The 20,567-nt window shown below is 40.3% G+C and overlaps 1 protein-coding gene across 5 annotated transcripts in view; it reads left to right on the forward strand.

The window, feature by feature from the left end:
* The window catches only part of il1rapl2 (interleukin 1 receptor accessory protein-like 2), a 373,733-nt gene that overhangs the window by 219,762 nt on the left and 133,404 nt on the right, over positions 1 to 20,567 (forward strand). For all 5 annotated transcript variants that reach the window (XM_034597454.1, XM_034597453.1, XM_034597457.1 and 2 more), the window contains 2 exons: positions 16,380 to 16,549; positions 16,832 to 16,935. In XM_034597454.1, coding sequence (XP_034453345.1) covers positions 16,380 to 16,549; positions 16,832 to 16,935 — 274 coding nt within the window. The remainder of the gene's footprint in view (positions 1 to 16,379; positions 16,550 to 16,831; positions 16,936 to 20,567) is intronic.

The raw sequence follows: 20,567 nt of genomic DNA on the forward strand, positions 1-20,567 counted from the left end.
ATCCAGCAGACATGGAGCACCAGTAGCATGCATTTCTTCCATCCACCCAACAGATTCAAGTCTAATATTCACTCTCTTTGAGCTCAGGTTTTGATCTCCACCAACTCCTGAGGGAAATATATGTCACTTTAGCTGGTCAGCACTCAACAGTGTTCACCAACTACGAGTTACTAACTTTATCCGGTGAATGTTTTCTTGGAGCTCTTTACTTCAAACAGCTGCCTGCTGCAACTGGAAACGACTCCATGTTAGCAGTGCACGTGAACTGAAAGAGTAAAGTTAACTGCCTTCAAACCAAAACAGTGAGCTGAAAGACGCTAAAGTGCGCCACAAAGTTTTAAAGAACAAATGGACAATTGACTAAACACCAAAATAAGTTGTATATACAGTAATTGTTTTCTAGTGTGACACAGCTATAAGAAGCACAGCATTGTTTGTCAGTGCCATTAGCATCTCATAATTGTTTTTTGACTTCACAACTTTGATTATGTTTAGGCAGAGGAGGGCCTTGTGGAAATGTGAGTACATGGTTTTGCTTAAGACACTATGACTTCAAAGTTAGAAGGGCTCCATTGTCATGCAGGTTACACTTGGTTAAGGTTAAGGAGCTTCGGCTTCTCACCATCTAAATCAATTGGTTTTAGTTTTCCTCAGCGCCCCTTTGGAATAATTTGGGAAATTTTACACACCTACTAAGTTTTGTGAAATAAAAAGCTGTTATTTCATAGCCTGCAACTCTGCAATGCTCTGACAGTTAAAACAAATTTAAAGTGCTGTTTTTGGGGGATGTTTTTGCCCCATGCTGTCTGTGAAGAGTTTCGCTGGATATTGATGCTGGCGTGGATGAAAAGTGAAAATTGATGGAGACAGATGGGTCTGATGATGATTGTCTTCACTGAGATTTTTTTATACACTGCACTGTGAGGAGAAATATGGATGAAAGCCCAGAGTCGACGTGCCAACAGTCGCCTCCAAAACTTCAAATTGGCTCATACACAGTATTTTTGTGACTTAATAAACACAACTTATTTTCTTATCACATAAAAAGCTATAATTAAATGATGCATTAATTACATGCTCTTAACAATGCAGAACACAACCGGCAATTACTATCTCTGCCTCTGTTTATTTAACCTTGTACGGCTGCAGCCCCGATTCAGACCCAGGTCACGTCAACGCTACTCTGACTGAATAAGTTTATCGTCACAACTTCGAAGCTAAAGTGACTCATAGACTCACATAGAGTTATCCACCCTCTCTCGCTCTCGCTCTCTTTCTCCATTCACAATAATCCCTTCCCCCAGTTTTACCTGTGTCAGAATTTGTCTCTTATTCTTGCTCTTTTACCTGCATCGCGCTCTGCAGGGTGTTGTCAGTGAACAGGTGTGCAGCCACTTCTCTTTATTAATGACAAGCAGGGAGAAAGCAGAGGGGGACGCTGTGTGTGTGTGTGTGTGTGTGTGTGTGTGTGTGTGTGTGTGCGTGTGTGTGTGTGTGTGTATGTGCATAACCCACTAGAGGACTGACAAATGTGAGAGTGACTGCCACACGCTTCATCGACAGAGTGACAAATGGAGTGGGGAGGAGTGTGTATGTATATGTATGTATATAAATATCAATACACACTTGAGTACACACACTCTCTGTGACACAAAGACGCAGTTTGACTGAGGACAATGTTTTGGGAACTTGAAAGTTGTTTGGTTCAGCTTCTCTGGAACGTCTGAAATTCCTTCAAAGCCAAATTTGTATTCATGTCTGTCGTTTTGATGGAGCACTGCAAACATTTCCACCCTGGCAAATAGTTTAATCAAGCATCGAGTCTTATTTCTTCAATCTGGTTTCTTGTTTTCTTCTACCAAGTGAAAAAAAAAAACCTGCCTGTCAGTGTGATGAAATAATATTTCTCCTGTCGGTACAGCTTTGTCTGATTGGAGGACATTGTTTGCTGGATGGTAATTTGATCGTGCAGAAATGTGGAATCCTAGCTCCTCTCTCTTTCTCCTGATGCATTTGTTAGTAATAATATTCATACCTATAATGTCTCACGGGGAGAAAAGAGAAGTTATTCCCTGCTGATGTCAAAGCTGCAAATAAAAATCGAAACACTTTTCGTGTGAGCTGTTTCTAACCAGTCCCGTTCACACCGGATTAAAATTAGAGGGGATTACCAAACATTTAGATGGCCAACAACATTCTGCACCATTTAAAGAACATGTCACCCACAACCAACAGAAAACGTCAACACCATAGTACCATGTTCAGCTACTTCATAGCTTTAGTCTCCATCAGATGTTATGTCTTAATTATATTCTACATTTGTAAATTAGAGAGGCTACACATACAATACACTGAATGTTCTAAAAATGTTATCAAATATAAATACTGCAATGCTACTCAATCACTAATTTGATGAAATAAAACTTTTAAAGTAAAAATGTACAACCCTTTACCTTTGGGGGCCTCTGCAGCCCCCCCCCTCAGCACTAGAGTGTACACAAGGGAATTAAGGTTTGGTCAAAAACTCCGGTTTGGCTCGGGTCGGGTTCGGACACAAAATACAGAATGCCTGCCGCACTCTTCTTAGCCCCCCTACCTCCGGCACCCCTGCATTTTTAAGTTCTCCTCAGTATCAAAGTACAACAGTGACAGTTGACTTTTCATCCATGTGTTTACTGCAGACAAGAACCTCTAATAGCCAATTCTCCAAACAAACAATCAATTGGGTAAAACAAAAAGAAGAGTTGTTGTAACTGACGTTGCAACAACTTTAATTTATTTGTGTTTGCCTGGTTTTATTTATCTTATTAGGAAAAAAAAGATGTTTGGGTTACTTCGTTTACTACCCTAACACAAAAGTCAAAGTTCACACTGACTTGATTAGAAATAAAATTGCTCTTCATATGCAAAAATCTCTGAAATCCACTTCAAAATATAAGAATGTCTCCGCAGGCAGTATTAAAATGACAGGAGGAGCAGTCAGTTCACTGAGTAACAGTAGGCAATTATTGCAGGGCTGTCGGGGGGAAATTACCCACATACGTGCTCAGGGTGGGATTAAATCAGTGACCTGCGCAGGTAATGTTAAAAATCAGCCCAGCTCCCCGAGAGAAATAAGTCCAGACCGGATGGGGATTGAAGACGACTTGATTGAGGTGAGGGGAGGATCATGGTCTGTGGTCAGAGTTCACAGAAACCAGCGCTAAGTGTTGGTGGGAGAAATCTCTGCTGAATATCTTCACTCCCTTAACAAATCTGTTTGGCTTCATCTTCCAGCAAGTTAACTGAGCTCTGTACTTTTTGTTGGCTGTGATCATGTTTTCAGAGGCAGCATGAATACCACTCAAAAAAATGATACTTCGGAATAATATGAGCTCCAGACAATGTGAAATTCAGATTAAATATGCATGTAAGAATAGTCTCACATTTTCATTGTCCTTACTTTTAAGTAACATCTTTTTTCTTTGAACTATTTCCTCCAAAGTGTTAACTCTCTACTCCAAACTACAGCAGTGGTCGCAAAGTTTGTCCTGCGAGGTCCTTTTGAGAATTTGGGGTTGGGGGGGTTGACGCAGACATCCATGGCTGTTGTGGGTGCTGATCTCTGCCGTAGCAACAATAATCGTAGAATCACTAAGAAGTGCACAAAGTGCGTTTTATTGCTCTAATGCTTTATATCAAGCTGAATGACAAGAGCTTTTATTTTGAAAAGTTTTGAACTTGGGTCTGAATATTATGTTGATTAACAGACATCTTCAATATTTGACATGTAATTTATGAAGAATGAACAAGGGTTCAGTAAATCACTCAAATATATATATATATATATATATATATAAGCCTGTTTCATTTAATGAAGTACATTAACTATAAACTCTTCTCTGCAGATAAACCAGTTAGGATGAACACAAAGTTTTCTCACTTCACTCTGCACCATGGACTGTTTTTAAAAAGCTCAGCACACAGTTCCAGAAATAAAAGCTGCAACCAGCATCACCACATGCCGAGCAAACAGCCATGTTCGCAACGAGCTCTGCATCAGTAACTGAAATGATAAGAAAGGCTAACTGGGAGATGGCAGTAACACACCTGCAGACACAAACCTCGAGAATAGACCACTCACCAAGTTTCAGAGTGGAGCTTCATAGGTTGTAATAGTATGGCCTCTGGGCAAGTTGTGTTTGTTGTTCATGTAAATACATTTTTTTACAAATGGGGGTCAAGTATTTCTCAATGCTGAGTTAACTTTTTAAAAACACTTTCCCAGAATCAGCAACTCAGCAGGACTGAGGGGCTGAGGTTCTAACAACAACTCTGTCCCTTTTACATGTTTGTGTTGCAACTATTTACATCCTACATGTACATTCAATAATTGAGTATGTAGGAAATACGCAATGGAATTAGTTACGTTACCCACTATCTAAAAGAACAAAACATAAACCTCTGAGGAGGTGCAGCTGGGCCGCTTGAGATGACATGGATGTGACGATTGCTGGATGACATTAGATACTAATATCTGCTGTAATATTATTTACATGAACACATGTGTCCAACAGTGAGGAAAACATCCTGTTCTTATTTTGAAGTACGAAGCGAGCACACACACTCTCTCTATCCCACTGCCTGTGAAAAAATCATGATGAAAACAATGGAGACGTGTCATTAACCCTGAGCCAGAGCGGAGAGTGAGCTGATCCTGAGCTCAACAAGCAATAGAAACAATCATTATCTGAATACACATAGAATAGAACATTTTGTCCAGATGATCGGTGAGGGGAAAGTGGGCTGTTCCAGCACCAAACAGGAAAATAGTGCCACAGCAAAGTATCAAATGAAATAAAGCAACACATCCAATGAAGTGGAAACAGTGGAAATGCAGGTAATGGATCTCCTCACCACTTTGTCATTCTCATCTTTCCCTCATTTAAAATAAAAATCTTTTTGTCCTTTTAGTATTGACCTGGCCCTATTTGTGCCCTCCCACATTATTCGAATTGGTTGGGCCCAACCCCCACCCCCTTCCTTCTCATAAGCCGTTTACAGAAATGGACTGCATAGAATCCCCGCACAATTGAATCCGGACTTTCTCCAGAGTTTTTCCTTTGCACTTGAACATCTCCGCAGGGGATTCTCTGTTCAGATGTGCTCACACACAGAAATCTCCGGGGCTTTCAGGGTCGGTGCAGCAGGCGGAGGCAAAGATGTAACGTATTCATTCTGCTGTGGAGATCATTCGTTTTTGTTTTACGAGCACAAAGACACCGACATATACAGCAGAGAATGTCAGGAGAATATCAGGAGTTCAGTGCTTGTCTGGAAGCAGCTGTACTTGTTTCTCCCATCATAAATCAGTGTGCTCTACTGCTTTATCTCTATGAAAATTGTGGGTTTCAGAAGGCATAAACATGTGTGTGTGTGTGTCAGACGGGCAGAGGGAGTGACGGGGTGGTGAGAAACCACTCCAGCAGGTTAAACTACGAGGAGTGTGCATTGCACTATAGCAGTTGTTTGGGTTATTTGGAAATATGGTCCTAATTTTCAGAAACACTAACTTTCCCTCTGCTGTGAGATGGATCATCAGTCATCTCCATCCTGACCTCATTTAGTGCTGTTATTACACCAGGCTCCTGCGTTTGATTCAACGTGATTTATTTACAAATGTAAGTGTTGCAAACAACCTTTTATTCTTCTTCTCCTCTCCTCATCTCGTTTCCTCGATCATTACTCTGTGAAAAACAACGGACCTGCTTTCTTATTATCTTTCCTGATATGGCCCCTTTTAACTCATCCGCATGTCTCTACATGCTTGCCTCTTTTTTTTTTACCTCCCTCTATCTGTCCATTCATCTGCCCATTTTCAGGAGTTATTATTATGGTTAATAGGAAGGCCAAAGTGTCCTGCTTCCCAGGGAAATGAAACTCATTACTTTTCATTAAGCACTTCTTGACAAAACGACTCCTCCATCGTCTACATCTCCTGTTTTCCTAGTCTTTCTTTTTCTTCTATTGCTTCAGGTATCATTTGTCTCTTCACTTATGGGCCTTCCATCCTCTCCTTCCTGTTTCATGACCTGATTTACAAAACCAAACAACCACTTTTCATAGAGCTTTGAGAGACCTCAGTTTGGACTGATACCCTGAGCTGTGTTTCCATGAATCCGCTGCACATGGCACAAGCACAGTAACTATGTCAAGAGGCACATGGCCGAACTATAATGGTACTGTAACCGTGGTGAGGCTGGCCTCCTGCCTGACCAATCAAATCACATTTTCTCTTTAAGAGAGGTCACTGTGTTCCAGGGCACTCTGACCATTTGGTGATAGAAAAGTCCGAAGCAGCTCCGCCTCAAAAGCGCCACTTAAAAAAATAGAAACAATAAATGTGTGTGTAAATATATAAGCCTTCAGTATAGTCAGTGAAAACACCAGAGCCGTTACTTTAAACATGCAGGTTGTTGTATCCCATAATAACCAGTGGTGAGTGAGTCACAGTGTGAACAAACAGCATTATAGGTGCTGAAGACCACCTCCTCTGTGTGACATTTATTTTCCAGGTTGACAATAAGAAACCATGAACAATGCTGTTTATGCAGTTCAAAGCAACAATATTTGTTCAAACATATAATTTAGGAAATCAAAATAGCCACTACACAGACGGACTCAACAGTCCCACACCTCACAGACAATAATACTATTTTGATGATAGTAATGTACGTTTTGAAGACGGACGTTTTGAAAGAGGGGTTAAAGAAGACACCACTTTTTCGAGCTCCTTCTCCAACAGGTGTCTGTGATACTTGCTGCATGTTTCTGTATTTTGATGAGATTGATGTAGATTCTTAATTTGTTTGAGCTTCATCTATTGAGATGATTTCTCAGTCTACTGAGCCACTGTAAATACGTGAGAGTTGTTTGCCGTACACAACAAACTACTCACAGTTTAAGAGCCTGTTTAGAGTCGCTCTTGAATGAAAGATCTCAAGCTGTCAGACTATCAATCAGAAGACTGAGGACAAAAAAATGAAGAAACCAAACAAAATGTACTGTAAATCACAGATACAGTCTTCTATTTAAACAGTAACATTTAAAATGGAGCAATGCTGCAGCCAACGACATTACCACTCCTGTTTGTCATAGTAACACAACACGCTGTCCCAGCAAGTGAAGGGACATTTCAGCACAGCAAACACAGCTATGAGAAATGCTGAAGCGTGTCGTCTCTCAGCACAGTCTGAACCGACGGATTCTGAGCCCGCAAACAAAACTGAAATCCCTTTGGCCTCTACTCGGCTAACGGCATAACGGACAGGCTTTGGCTGCTTGTGGAAGATGGATTTTCATCATTGTCTGCTGCTTTGATCGATCCCAGCGTCATATATTTGTGATCTGGCTTTCTTATCCCGGGTTTACATGAAAACAACACAGCAGCTCTCAGCGGAGTTTGACCTGCAACACCAATCAAATACCAGCTGCCAACAAAAGCATAGAGGAGTGTTTTATGGAAGACAAAGAGAGAAAAGTGGCTCAACCCTTATGGTGACATGCAGGATTTTTTTTCCTTTAGATCTGATTTTTTTTTTGTACGTACTGTATGTTTCTGTTGTGTTTCTGTAGTACTATAATTAAGTACTCCTTTTAAATGAATGTAGACATCTCGAGTTACTTAGAATATTCATTATGGATCAAATCAAGTCAGTGGGTCCCTGAAATGTTGAAAATAATCTTGTTTTGAATTTATTGGCTAATCCTCTGTTAACTACTTATAACAAATGTTTATTTAACAAGATACTGGTTCCAGCATGTTCAAAACGTGATTCTAGACAAAATTAACTTAAAGTCTGTGTAAAGCAAATAAAAATATATTTTCTGAGTTTGTCACACCACAGAGCAATTCACTATCAACCACCCAAGCAAATTTCATTGTTAAAAAAAAGTGTTAAGGGTTAAAAATCATGGAAAAATTTGAAGTATTCTGCTTTCACATAGCTAACTAACAACTAGCTCTCTAACTGGGCGTGTTGTCCGAACCTGCGGTTTTTCCGGGTGCTGTCAAAAAAAAAACACTACACCAAGCTAAAGTCTCACGGTGTGCACAGTTTGCCTGTTTACTATAGCAAAGCAGGCTTTTGAACAGTCGTTTGACCTATTCTGCCAATTCGACCACTAAAATGTATGATGACGTTGTGTGGTCAACTTCTCAGACTCTCCTAAAACTCAGGAACCAAGTAATGCTGTAAAACGGTCAAACTTCACAATTCAGTGCTACATAGTTCATCCATTCTTTACACATGTTTTCAGTATTCACTTACTGACGTGTGCAACATGTTGAGACACTTTGCTTTACACAGTCTTGAAAGTGAACTTGTTTGACATTGGCTGCCTGCCAGTCACATGCTTCTCCCAGGTGTTATCTCAAACAATGTGAAAACATTGTGTTATTTGTTATTACTGTAGCTTTGTCTTTGTCCAACAAAGATCAACCCTGTGTGTGTGTGTGTGTGTGTGTGTGTGTGTGTGTGTGTGTGTGTGTGTGTGTGTGTGTGTTTCATGTGAGTGAATAAATTTCAGTCTGTTTGGTAGCATTAGACAGAGGGCAGATTGTGGTCAAATCCATTTATTCAGCCTTGACACTTGTGTGTAAACGAATAAATGTGTGTGTTTTTGTTAGTTTATTGTAGCTGCTGAGAGTGTCTATGTGTGTGTACGCTTTTTGCGTGTGTGTGTGTGTGTGTGTGTGTGTGTGTGTGTGTGTGTGTGTGTTTCAACCCTTGTATAGTGACAGATTCTGTTATAACTCCATAGCACTAAACAAAGGCCATAACCCACACATGCATTACCATATTCACACAACTCACAAAATAGATTGCTTTGTGTGTGTGTGTGTGTGTGTGTGTGTGTGTGTGTGTGTCATAGATTACACTGGTTTGTGCAAGAGAAGAGTGCGACTCATATTGAAGAGTCATTTTCAAAATGGCAAACATACTGTCTCAGGCTTCTCTCTCTCTCTCTCTCTCTCTCTCTCTCTCTCTCTCTCTCTCTCTCTCTCACACACACACACACACGCACACACACACACTCCACACACACACAGTCTGTCCTTTCACCATATATATAGAGGTCTATCCAGGCTAAAGCCTATTCTCATAAAATTGTTTTCAGAGAAAAGAAGTAGCCATCAAGTCTGACTCTGAAATTGAACATCAGCACAATCCACTGGGCCAAATGGCTGCTCTCTCTCTCTCTCTCTCTCTCTCTCTCTCTCTCTCTCTCTCTCTCTTTCTTTTTTTTTTTCTATCTATTCTTTTTTCCCCTCACACTGGGTGTAAATCGCCCCGGCAGTCATGATAGACTTGTGTGGGCCTCTTCGACTGTTTGTGACTGTGTGCCACATTGTGTGTGTGTGTGTGTGTGTGTGTGTGTGTGTGTGTGTCTGACTCGTTTCCTCTGTTTTTTGTGTGTGTGCATATGAGCCAGCGTCTGTTTGTGAATGTCGGGATCATTACCTGTGCCACTGTGTGTGTGTGTGTGTGTGTGTGTGTGTGTGTGTGTGTGTGTGTGTGTGTGTGTGTGTGTGTGTGTGTGTGTTTGGGCCAGGTCAAGCTATTATTATAGCAGCAGCTGTAGTGGTATTGCAGGGGATTGTGGGAGGTGTGCAGACAGGCTGGAGGCTCTGAGGGGCTTTATGTTTGAGTGACAGGCCTGGACTAAATACTGTATGCTGCACCCAACACACACTACACTACTCTCTCTGCTCCAGCTATCAAATATAAAAAACAACATACTGTACATGTTTTTTTATTTTTATCAACACTGTTCAAACTGTTCATATGTATGAATCATTGATATGAGCCAACTATTGTGGTTTATCTTCACTTATATTGTTGTAGGGGTAGTTTACTGATGATGTTTTTTTGCTCTGTGTGTTTGGTTTGTTTTATGTCTGTTGGTTTTCAAGATGACAACAAAACCTGGCGAAAGGATGTGGTGTGTGTCAGGGAAGAACCCATTAAATACTTACTTTAACTTTGTGATATATTACATTTTTGTTGATTTCAGGGATTAATTCATGGATCTTCAATTAATAAAATCAAGCATGTTTAAGGGGCTGATATTTAGGAGTATGTGCAATTCGGTGCAGATCCAAATAAAAATCTATATCAAGTGAATTTAAATGTGGTGTCATAAGGGGACAGCTGGGCCCTTCTAGTTTTATTATGGACCACATACAGATTCAACTTTTAGGAGCATTTATACCTGTGGAGCATTTATACCTTATACATGTGAAGAGGAAATAATCTGTATTCACATACGTTTTCTCCACTGTTCAACTTCATTTGATTATCAATGACTCCATGTATCAATCACAAAATAATATGACACTTGTTTGGCCCATTTAGACTTGAGACACAGAGTTAAAATGTTCACTAAAACCTCAGCATTGTTGGAAAACAACCATGTCAGACCTGAGGGTTTTCTGAAGAACTGACAGAATTGCAAACATTTACAAAAACTTTCATTTCTCAGCCTCAGAGGCAGATAGAGACAAAAAATTAAATTCATTTGATAGCATAAACATTTTGGATTTTCCCTTCCACCTCGTCCTCAAACATGTCGCTTACTGACTGAGCCTTGGTGAATATGGGTCAGAATCATCTTAATTGTTATTTTCATTGTTGTTTTCATCAATGAAACTCTGCTGTGATCTGCTTCGATATCGCACCTGCTGCTTAGATCATCAGCCATCATTTGAAATGCTACTTTAAAAACTTTGCAGGCTAAGAGCCCTAACAAACAAACTACATTTCCCTCAATGTATTTCAGCCATGTATAGTCGCATGACTTGAAATCAATGACATAATTTAAGGTGCACACGTCTCATCCAGCTCTAAAGGGAGAAGCACACAAACGTCACACCCGGTGTTAAATACATGCACGAGCTGCATCAGGTCTAAATGGGTTGGATATCTCATTGCAGAAGCAGTATGAGTATCAGCACCATGGACAGCGACAGCCCCTCAGCTGGTTGGTCAGAACACAGAGCGGCTGTTTTAGGAGATGACTCCTTTTCAAATTCAGTAGATCCACTTCCATCCTCAAAGAGCAGCTCCTGTGCATCTAGCCCTCAGCCACTAATGGAACACTTATGTCAGTCTGCAGGAGGTGATGTGAGAAACTGAGGCTGTACACAGGTGACTCGGAGGTTAAGTTCCTGTCCATCAACACCTAGACGCGAGATACAATTCCCAGTCATAACACCTGTTCATCCGCGTAAAATAGCAAGACAAAATAGATATAAGTGAACAAGAGGAAGTGTTTCAAAAGCACAATTTTCAGCTGAAATCAGGAAGCAGAGACGAAAGGTTTGATGCCTCATATTTAAGGTCATCCTTCCTTGAACTTACTTTTTTGCCGACATAATTCCACTTGCATCAGGCTGGAACAATCCTGCGTGAGCAAGTTTTTATGCCGCTTTGTTTGCATCAGATGTTTTCGGATGAATTCCCTCACCTCAAAACACTGTGCTCCATTCAGGTCAGTTTATGTGAAGATATAAATCACAGAGAATATAGTATTTATATTTGGACTGATGATGTTTTTATTTTCTTTCTCTCTTTTTTTTGGAGAAACCTTGATGCAAATTTGTATTAGCCTGTAGGGAAAAATAGCATAACCTAGTATTTGAGTTTGTGACTGTGTGCGTGTGTGCCTGCATGTGTGTGTATCTAAATGTGTATGTGTTTTGCCCTAAAACTTTTCCAAACTCTGAAACTTTGCCATTTATCCAGGGTTATTTTCATTCTGCCGTATGCAGATAGAGCTGACGGGAATGATATATCTGCCCATGCTAACACCTCGCCCACGCATTTAATATGTCTACAGACGCACACAGCTGCAGTCCCCTCCACACACACACACACATGGGTCTGTGTACACACACGCACACCCTCGTGTGCACATAAACGTACAAATTTCGAAGCAGTGATGAATGAATTATTGGAAGTTTGCTTTGGTAATGACCTGCAGCTACATATTGGCCCATTGTTGTAATGTGTTTAAGTGTGCAGATGTGTGTGTGTGTATTTTAGTGTGTGTATGTCAGACCTGTGTTAAACATTGTCTAAAACAAAAGGCATTAGCCCAGTAGACCAAACTAATGTGATTTTCTATTAATGTGATGCCCTGGGTGCATCTCTCTCTGTGTGTGTGTGTGTGTGTGTGTGTGTGTGTGTGTGTGTATGTGTGTGTGTGTGTGTGTGTGTGAGTGAGAGAGATGCTCAGTGTTGGGTGTTGAATGGACTGCACCAACACTTTCAATTTGTGTCAGCACATTAATTTACAACCACCAAGTCAGGCTGCCCTATTCATTACTTGGTTTTTACCACACACACACACACACACACACACACACACACACACACACACACACACACACACACACACACACACACACACACACACACACACTTCCATTATGTTATTCTCTCTCTACGCACATGCTAAGATACACACTGACTGTATTTTATGACTGTGCTCCTCTGAATATCTGGCCCCCATGTACAATAATTAAATGACTAACCCTAACCCAGTAAATCTTTTAGGTGTGTGTGTGGGTGTTTGTGTGCATACAGTTAAAGTAAATCTCCCCTGTATGACTTAATGACTGCATATTGCTAAATCTATAAATGTAACCAATTAAGTGTTAAGTTGTAAATTTGTGGCACAAACTCATCCGTATAAAGTATTTAAATCTTAATTAGTGACTAAACCCAAATTACACTCGGAATTTTACAGAGTCCTAAAAGTGGTTTACCTTGATTTGCAGTGGTAACCATGGTAACACTCCACCTCCTTCATTAAATGTCTGACCTGCGCACATCTTAGCCATGACCAAGTAATAATACATCGGGCTGTGTATTTTAGCGATGCAATGCTACTGAATCTACTGATTCTGGGAGGAGTTTAAAGGGATAATTTATCCCTTTAAATCTTTATCTACTCACCACTATGCCGATAAAGGGGTGGGTGAAGTGTTTGAGTTTCAGGGGTAAACAGCATTGCAGCCAAATCTGATACAATTGAAGTAAAAGGCGACCAATTCTTTAAACGTAAAAAAACAACAGAAAAAAACATGAAATGCCTCCATATTGTTCCTGTGGTGTCATCCAAATGTCCGTAAGCCCCCAATATTCAAATTCGATTTTTTTAGCATAAATGCCCGCTGTGATCCAAGCCGGACACGGCTCCGGAGGAGGATTCCCACCAGGAACCTTTGAGGCAACAGTGCTAATCACTGCCTGCTTCACCTCCGATTACACCCAGCATCAATGTGAGAGGTTACACTGCCGCAGGTTTTACAACTGAAACTTTCAAAAAGTTTCAATCGACAAGACAAATGATATAGGTTGTGCAGGCAATGGCAGAAGTCTCATTAGAATAGTATCTTTGAAAGAAAAATTAGAAGCCAGAGCAGTGTGATTAACGATGAACCCTGCTGAATGTCTGAATCCACTCCTCTGTGTTTTTGGCCGTGTCCTCTTTGTTTATGTTTTGCTAAATCTGTCTCATGGGGAGTCCTGCTGCTTTGGCTACTGTCTGATGGAGTTCACACTGTGCACAGAACAATCACATGGACCCACTGTTAACATACAGTCTGAATCGGATGATTATTAACCAAGATATTTACTCATAAGGCACATTGCTTTACACCAAAAAGGAAATAGACCAAAGCACTATTGATGTGGAAAAAGGCCTTTATTAGTGTGGCTAGAGCTAACTTCTCTCACCGAACAAGAAAAAGTCAGATGTGATATAAGAGGAAATGAAGAAAGGGAAAAGCAGGTGCTAAAGCTGTTAAGTTGTTAAGATATGTTAAAATTGTTAGAAAACAGTTTGACACTGCAATGTGAAAACTAGTTAACCAAAAGAAAAAAACTGAAAACTTTATACTGTGTATACGTGTGCAGTTAAAAGGATAGTTCACCGAATAATTCAAATTCACTTATTACCCACTCACCACTTTGCCGAAGGAGGTGTGGGTGAAGTGTTTGAGTCCACAAAACACTTTTGGAGTCTCAGGGGTAAACGGTGTTGCAGCCAAGGTGACCGCTTCTTCAGACGAAATAAAACAACAGAAAAAAACACAACAGGCCTCCATACTGCTCGTCTGGTGTCATCCAAAATGTTTTCTCCTTTTTTTGACTCAAACACTTCACCCACCCCTCTATCAGTGAATTGTGAATATGTATTTTTAACTTTCTGTTATTGTATTTTATATTTTACTCGCCTCATCAGTGTTTATTTATTTGTTTGTTAGTTTACAGGATTAGGCATAAACCACTCTACCGATGTCAGAAACTTGTGGTACGGATCTGGTATGGGTCGGATGAAGTTTTTTTTTTTTCTCTTTCCTTATCATTGCGATATTTTAAAATTTTACTTTGAGAGTAGTTCATGGATCTTGATGGGAAAAAAATTCAGGCAATGTAAGTATCTGATATTGAGTGTTTGCACTAAGTTGCAGATCAAAATAAAAATCTGAAAAATAGAATAAAAAGATCTAGTGTATTTAATGAGGGGACTGTCTGGTACAAACTCTACTGAGTGACAACTTCATTTTTATTAGATAATTTATTTATAATACCTCCTGTTCAATGTGAAAACTGAAAATATTGTTAAAATATTATCGCATCAAACTTGCTTTGATTCAACAGTCAGTGACTATTTGTTCATATTCATACAGCGTGTTTATATACATTCACACGTCTTGTCTACACAGTGGTTGTTGCCAGTGATACATGCTTAACTAACAAGCAAAAGGCAAACAATGGAGATGTGAGGATCAGGAGGTATTTTTGGGGAGTGTGACAGATCCAGAGGCTTTATTGCTGCAGGATAGAAGCCGTAATTCAGAGCGAAGGCATGTGGGGCAAGTGCTTGAAGGGCTGCAGTTAAAACAGAACACATTTATCTGAGCCCCAGACCATCAGAGGGAAATAAAAGAAAGCAGGGGAAGAAGAGAAGAAAAGGCAAAAAGAGGAAAAAAGGAAAAACTCGGGGAAGCTCCTTGTCGTTTTTAGCCCTGACCTCCACGTCTCACTGGCTCCTTCGTGTCTTTCATGTACAACGTTTTCTCTGTTTGTTCCCGTTGACCTGGTCTCACCCTGGTATCGCCGCCATACACGGACCCGTCTTCTCTTTCTCGCTTTTCATTTGGTCTCGACCTCTTTGTCTTCTTTTATTTCTCTTGCTACCATTTCTTCTCTCACACTTTTCTCTGCGTTTCTTGCTCTTGTTCTCTCTTTCAGTTTGATGGTAAAACCAATATGTTCATGACAGAAAAGTCAAAAAGATTTGGTTGTAAGACTGAAATTAAATGACAGATGCATTAAGTTTGTCTCTTTTAGATAATGACTGTGACTAAAGATGGACGACGTGACGGCAGTGAAGCCAAAACATATCATTGGCCTCCTGGTGGCTGACTGCAATATAGGTCATGAACCCTGCCTCCTCCATGTTAGTGGATGTCAAATGACAATTTTGAATCGATGGTTTCTGTCATTTTAGGTGGTTCTTATCACACTTATGTTTGTTCAAGTGTACATTTCTCCAGTACATTTGGTTTAATTAGTTATTTGATGCTATTTAACTGGATGAAACATCATGATTGACAGCTGGGACTGACTCACGATAGCTCAGCGTGTGTATTGGTTGGACCTCGACTCTGTGGCTCCACGGTCCAATCACTACTGAACAGAGTCTGGCTCCGAATTATGCCACCAGGTCGAGATAGCAGAGCCCGTATTCAAGATATTGTGGCTTCATTTTTGTACATTTGAGGAGCTGGAGATTTGTCGTCTTTCTTTGTATAGAGTCATTTTTCATCAGTTCAATAGCTCCTACATTTGCCTTTTTAATAGTGTAATTCACTCTGTTTATGCCTTCAGCATTTGGGAATTTCTTTTTTCTATTCATCACTTTCAATCCTCTGTCTTATTCTCCCCAAACACAATCACACAGTCAAATTTATTGTCGATTTTTCTTTTTTGCCTCGAAAGCAAAGAACAATATTTCCAAAGACACAAGATCAAATACTCTTCCTGTCACTCAGTTTCTTTCTGTCGCTCTCACACCCTCTATGTTTTTTGATCTGTTCAGTATAAATATGTATTTAATGTCTTATATAAGTGATTTAACGACTTTATGTTTCACTTTCCAACCCATTGCAGTTTCTACCCTCGCTCTCTCTTTGTGTCACTGTTTCTGCTGCAGCTGAAAGCAGAGTTGTATTAGTCTGTCCACTGTGATATAATCTACATCCATTTGATCTGCTCCCGCATTCTCAGTAGTAATCTTCCCCTCCCTTTTCTCCCTCCTTACAGTGGACGGATGTATAGACTGGTCAGTGGATCTGAAGCAGTACCATGTTCTGGCAGGCGAGCCTTCTCGGGTCAAATGTGCCTTGTTCTACAGCTACATCCGAACCAACTACACCATGGCCACCAACGCCAAGCTGCGCCTCATCTGGTACAAGAACAAAGGAGATGCAGAGGTGAGACACTAAAACTTTGAATTGAATCTGATCAGGCAGTTATGTATGGACGTCCAGGACTGATGAACACAACCATCAAATTGAAATGTTATTTTTCCCCCTTTACAAGTCGTTTCACATGGGACAAATAAGAACAAGTATACGAAACATCAAAGGCAACAATCAATGTCATTTACAATCAAAGAAAGCGAATAATATAATACAAAATAATATAAAAATAATTAAAATAGGTGTTGTTTTATATCCTAATCTGATGTGTAATCTGTGTCGTATGTTGTTTAGGAGCCCATCATTTTCTCAGGCCACAGGCTGAGTAAAGAAGACGACTCCATCTGGTTCAGATCTGCAGAAATGGAAGACAATGGATTCTACACCTGTGTACTAAGGTAACACTAAACTAGAACCAGGGCACTTCTGACTTTACTGTGAAATATTTAAGTACTACCATGAATCAAACCTAAAGTAAAATAATTAAAAACAGGGTTTGGGCTACTACCTAGATTTAAGGAAGCAGGATTTAGGATATTTATGGCTCAGTAGTTGATAAAACTGCTCCTCTCCCCAGACAGGAGCCAGGTCAGGGTATCACTGAACAAAAAACACAAATGATATTCTGAACCTGCACTTCCAGCTCCTGCACCCCGGGTTCCTAACACTAAATAAACACTATAACAATTTTACCATCATGCAAAATAAATACATTTGGCCTGACTCTGACCTGCAGCAGTTCTAGTGGAGCTGCCTCAGTGTTGTTGATGTTGATGTGGTCACATGGGAGCAACCTTGGAAAAGAGCTCTCTGTCTGTGTGTTCTGTCTCTAACCCTCAGGGCCCATTTGCATTGCACGGGCAAGAAGCCCAACTGTTTTTTTTATTATCTGAATGTGAGGTTTCAGAAGTGCTCAGCCTCCCTTTTGAGTCAAAAGAGAAGATCCCTGCCCTCAGTAATCAATAAAACACACACACACACAAAGGACTGGTATTCAAAAATAATATTGTTTTTATAATCAGAATATTGAGATATTCACCATGAAAGAAATTAATTAAAAAAGTTATCATGCCATTACTTTATCACATCTGCAGAGGTCTATTCTGTCTATTCTACCAGTTTGGTAGAAGTTGGCCTGAGTCCTACATTCAGGGAGAAGCCTGTCTTTGTGTGGGAGTTACTGAGATCGTGTTTAAGGGACTAACGCGGCTTTGTAACCTAGAACAAGACGTGTGTGTGTGTGTGTGTGTGTGTGTGTGTGTATTTGTGTGTGTGTTTGTGTGTGAGAGAGAGCGAGAGAGAGTACACCCACCCCCTTCCAAATCTGTAAAGAACATAATTAGCCATAATTGTTAGGGAGCAGGTCATCGTCTTCTTTTATAGTCAACCTGTATTAGAAACTTTGTTGTTTTAATCGAACTATGTAATTATAACCTTGAGTATATAATTGTGTTATTATATGTCTTCTTGGCTGATGATTTATGTAAACTGAGGTTTATTCAGGATAAGGTAAGAGGTCTGATTTACACTGTAGTAGAAAGTAGAGCCGAAAGAGTCGACACGAGTATGGGGCCCGGAACTTGATGAAAAAATCTGGCATGTTTAGGAGACTGATATTTATGAGTGTGTGTAATTTGGTGCAGAAGTAAAAATCTAGATTTAGAGAATTTAAATGTGGTGTCATGGGAGGAACGTCAGGCCTTGGCGTAGACATGCACTTGACTGAGAGCATTCTGGTTTTATCAAGAATTATTTGGTGACCATGCGGTACTATTGCACTGTACATATTGACATGGATGCCAGGGCAAGAAACACGAGCAGACAGAGGATCCAGTCTCACAGCCTTCAGACCCGCTGCAGAGAGAAAGCAAAACAGTAAAACTTTCCTCTAGCGACAGTTTTATCTCATTAATATAGTGGGTTTTAATATTAAAAACAACCTGTCTGATTTATTAGTTTTTAATAGTTTTCATTCCAATTAAATGTTTTTATACTTCCTTACATTTATAAGTATTGCATGTTTACTTATTGCTTACTGATGTGTATGTTTGACTGCCCACTTGCTCCTGTAACACTGTAAATGTCCCCGTTGTAGGACTAATAAAGGATTATCTTATCTTATCTTATCTTATTTCACCTCATCTAATCTTATCCTTTGCTTTGCACCCCGACAAACTTTTTTTGCAGCGATTTTGCCATGTTCATGTTACTCTGGTCAGTGCGTTGTAATAACCGACAGGAATAATGGCCAAGAATATGATAGTAAGATTATTATGAGATAATGTATTCATTAACCACAGAGAGTGATTTGTTCAAGCAGATGAACTGGTCTTCTCTTGCCGTGGGCCACACATCACCATACGACCACGTCACCTTTCCACTTGATCCTGTTCCTCCTCCTCCCCTGCATGTGATCCCTCTGGCACCTGCACCTTCTCCCCTTGCACCTCTCCCCCTCCATCACCTTCTCCCTCCTACTCCTTTTCTTCGCCCACACCTAATGTCATCTCCCTTCATCACACCAGCTGCCACCATCCTCTGCTTCTGGTTCTCCTTCAACCTCCTGTTTTTCATTTCTCTGCATCCACCTCTTGTTCCAGCTCTTGTTCCAGCTCTCTCTCTCTCTCCACTCGTACTTCTTATGTTTTCCCCTCTCTCTTTGCCCTCACTTCATCGCCCTCCCCCTCATCTGCTCTCATCCCACCTCCTTTTCCTGCCAGAGCTTGACACCTATCCTCCTTAATAAGCTCCCACTCCCTTTCTGTCTCTCTCTCTCTCTCTCTCTCTCTCTCTCTCTCTCTCTCTCTCTCTCTATCTTCCCCTCGCTCTCTCAGCATGACAACCTAATTAGGGCTTGGTGTCTGTCATTGTCTCAGGGTTTCTTATTAACACACACACACACACACACGCACACACATATATAGAGGAACAGCACCACCTCCCTACAGGGGAGCTGCTACCCGGTTGGTACTATACCGTTAGAAAGCTGTATCTTCAATGTGTGGGGATGTAAATGTATCCATTGCCCTTGTTCTGATGTACAGCGAATTGCTGCTGTTGTTCGGACATCACTGTGAGTTTTCCTTTATTTATTCTTTATTCTGACCGCCCTAACCCTAACCCTAAAAACATCAGAATAATCTCAGTTGCAGCTACAATCTGCCTTATATGGACAACATGGGTGTAACCTTCTAAAAATGTTACCTTATAATAACTTATAAATTTCATCTGTCAACTTCCACAAACTTTTCAGGAATTTGTGTGATGTTTCAATTTGACACTACAGTGCTAACACATTTAGCAGATGATTGAAATTCTTTCTGCCCTATCAAAAGTCATCACCTTTGAATTACAGGCAAAAACAATTGGAAGAATAGACAGAAAAAATATAATAACAATGGAGGAGGAGAAGTTGTCTTACATCTCATCGTTTCTACTGGTTTAATACCAAAAAGGTTCATAGTGACTTCAACACAGTACATGTTTATTTACATTAAATATTAACCATCTTTTTTCCCCAAAACTAAATCTAAAGTACTTTTGTTGCCTAATTCCAACCACAGACACACACATTTGAGTGTTAAACCTGCCCTCTGGTGTGCCAGTCATGATTCATGTCCACCCACCATCCACTCCAAACACCTCCAGGTGACTCCAGCACTTTGTTCTTGCAGTTTACTTGAATAGAAACATGATTTCTAAGACGGAAAGGGTTTCAAAAAGGATTTCTTTGAATGTCTTGATTGGCCACTTTAACCGTTTGAAAAAGAATCCGTTTCTCACAACAAAAACTAGAGAGAGAAGTTTGTTGTTTGGAAAATAAGTGACTGTCTAATCAAATCTAGATGTAAATATGTAAAGTGGAATTTTCATATAATTCCAAGAAATAACCTCTGTGTGTCTACAGGCAGCACAGGATAGACACAGGATGGTGTTAGCTTCAAGAACAACATTTTGTGTGATGTTTTCCACCAAAATATACCAGACACTAGCTTGGAAGTGCCACATAGCTGCTGTTGTGGCATTGCAG

This window comes from Hippoglossus hippoglossus, chromosome 10 (genome assembly GCF_009819705.1).
Source record: "Hippoglossus hippoglossus isolate fHipHip1 chromosome 10, fHipHip1.pri, whole genome shotgun sequence".
Taxonomy (NCBI): Eukaryota; Metazoa; Chordata; class Actinopteri; order Pleuronectiformes; family Pleuronectidae; genus Hippoglossus; species Hippoglossus hippoglossus.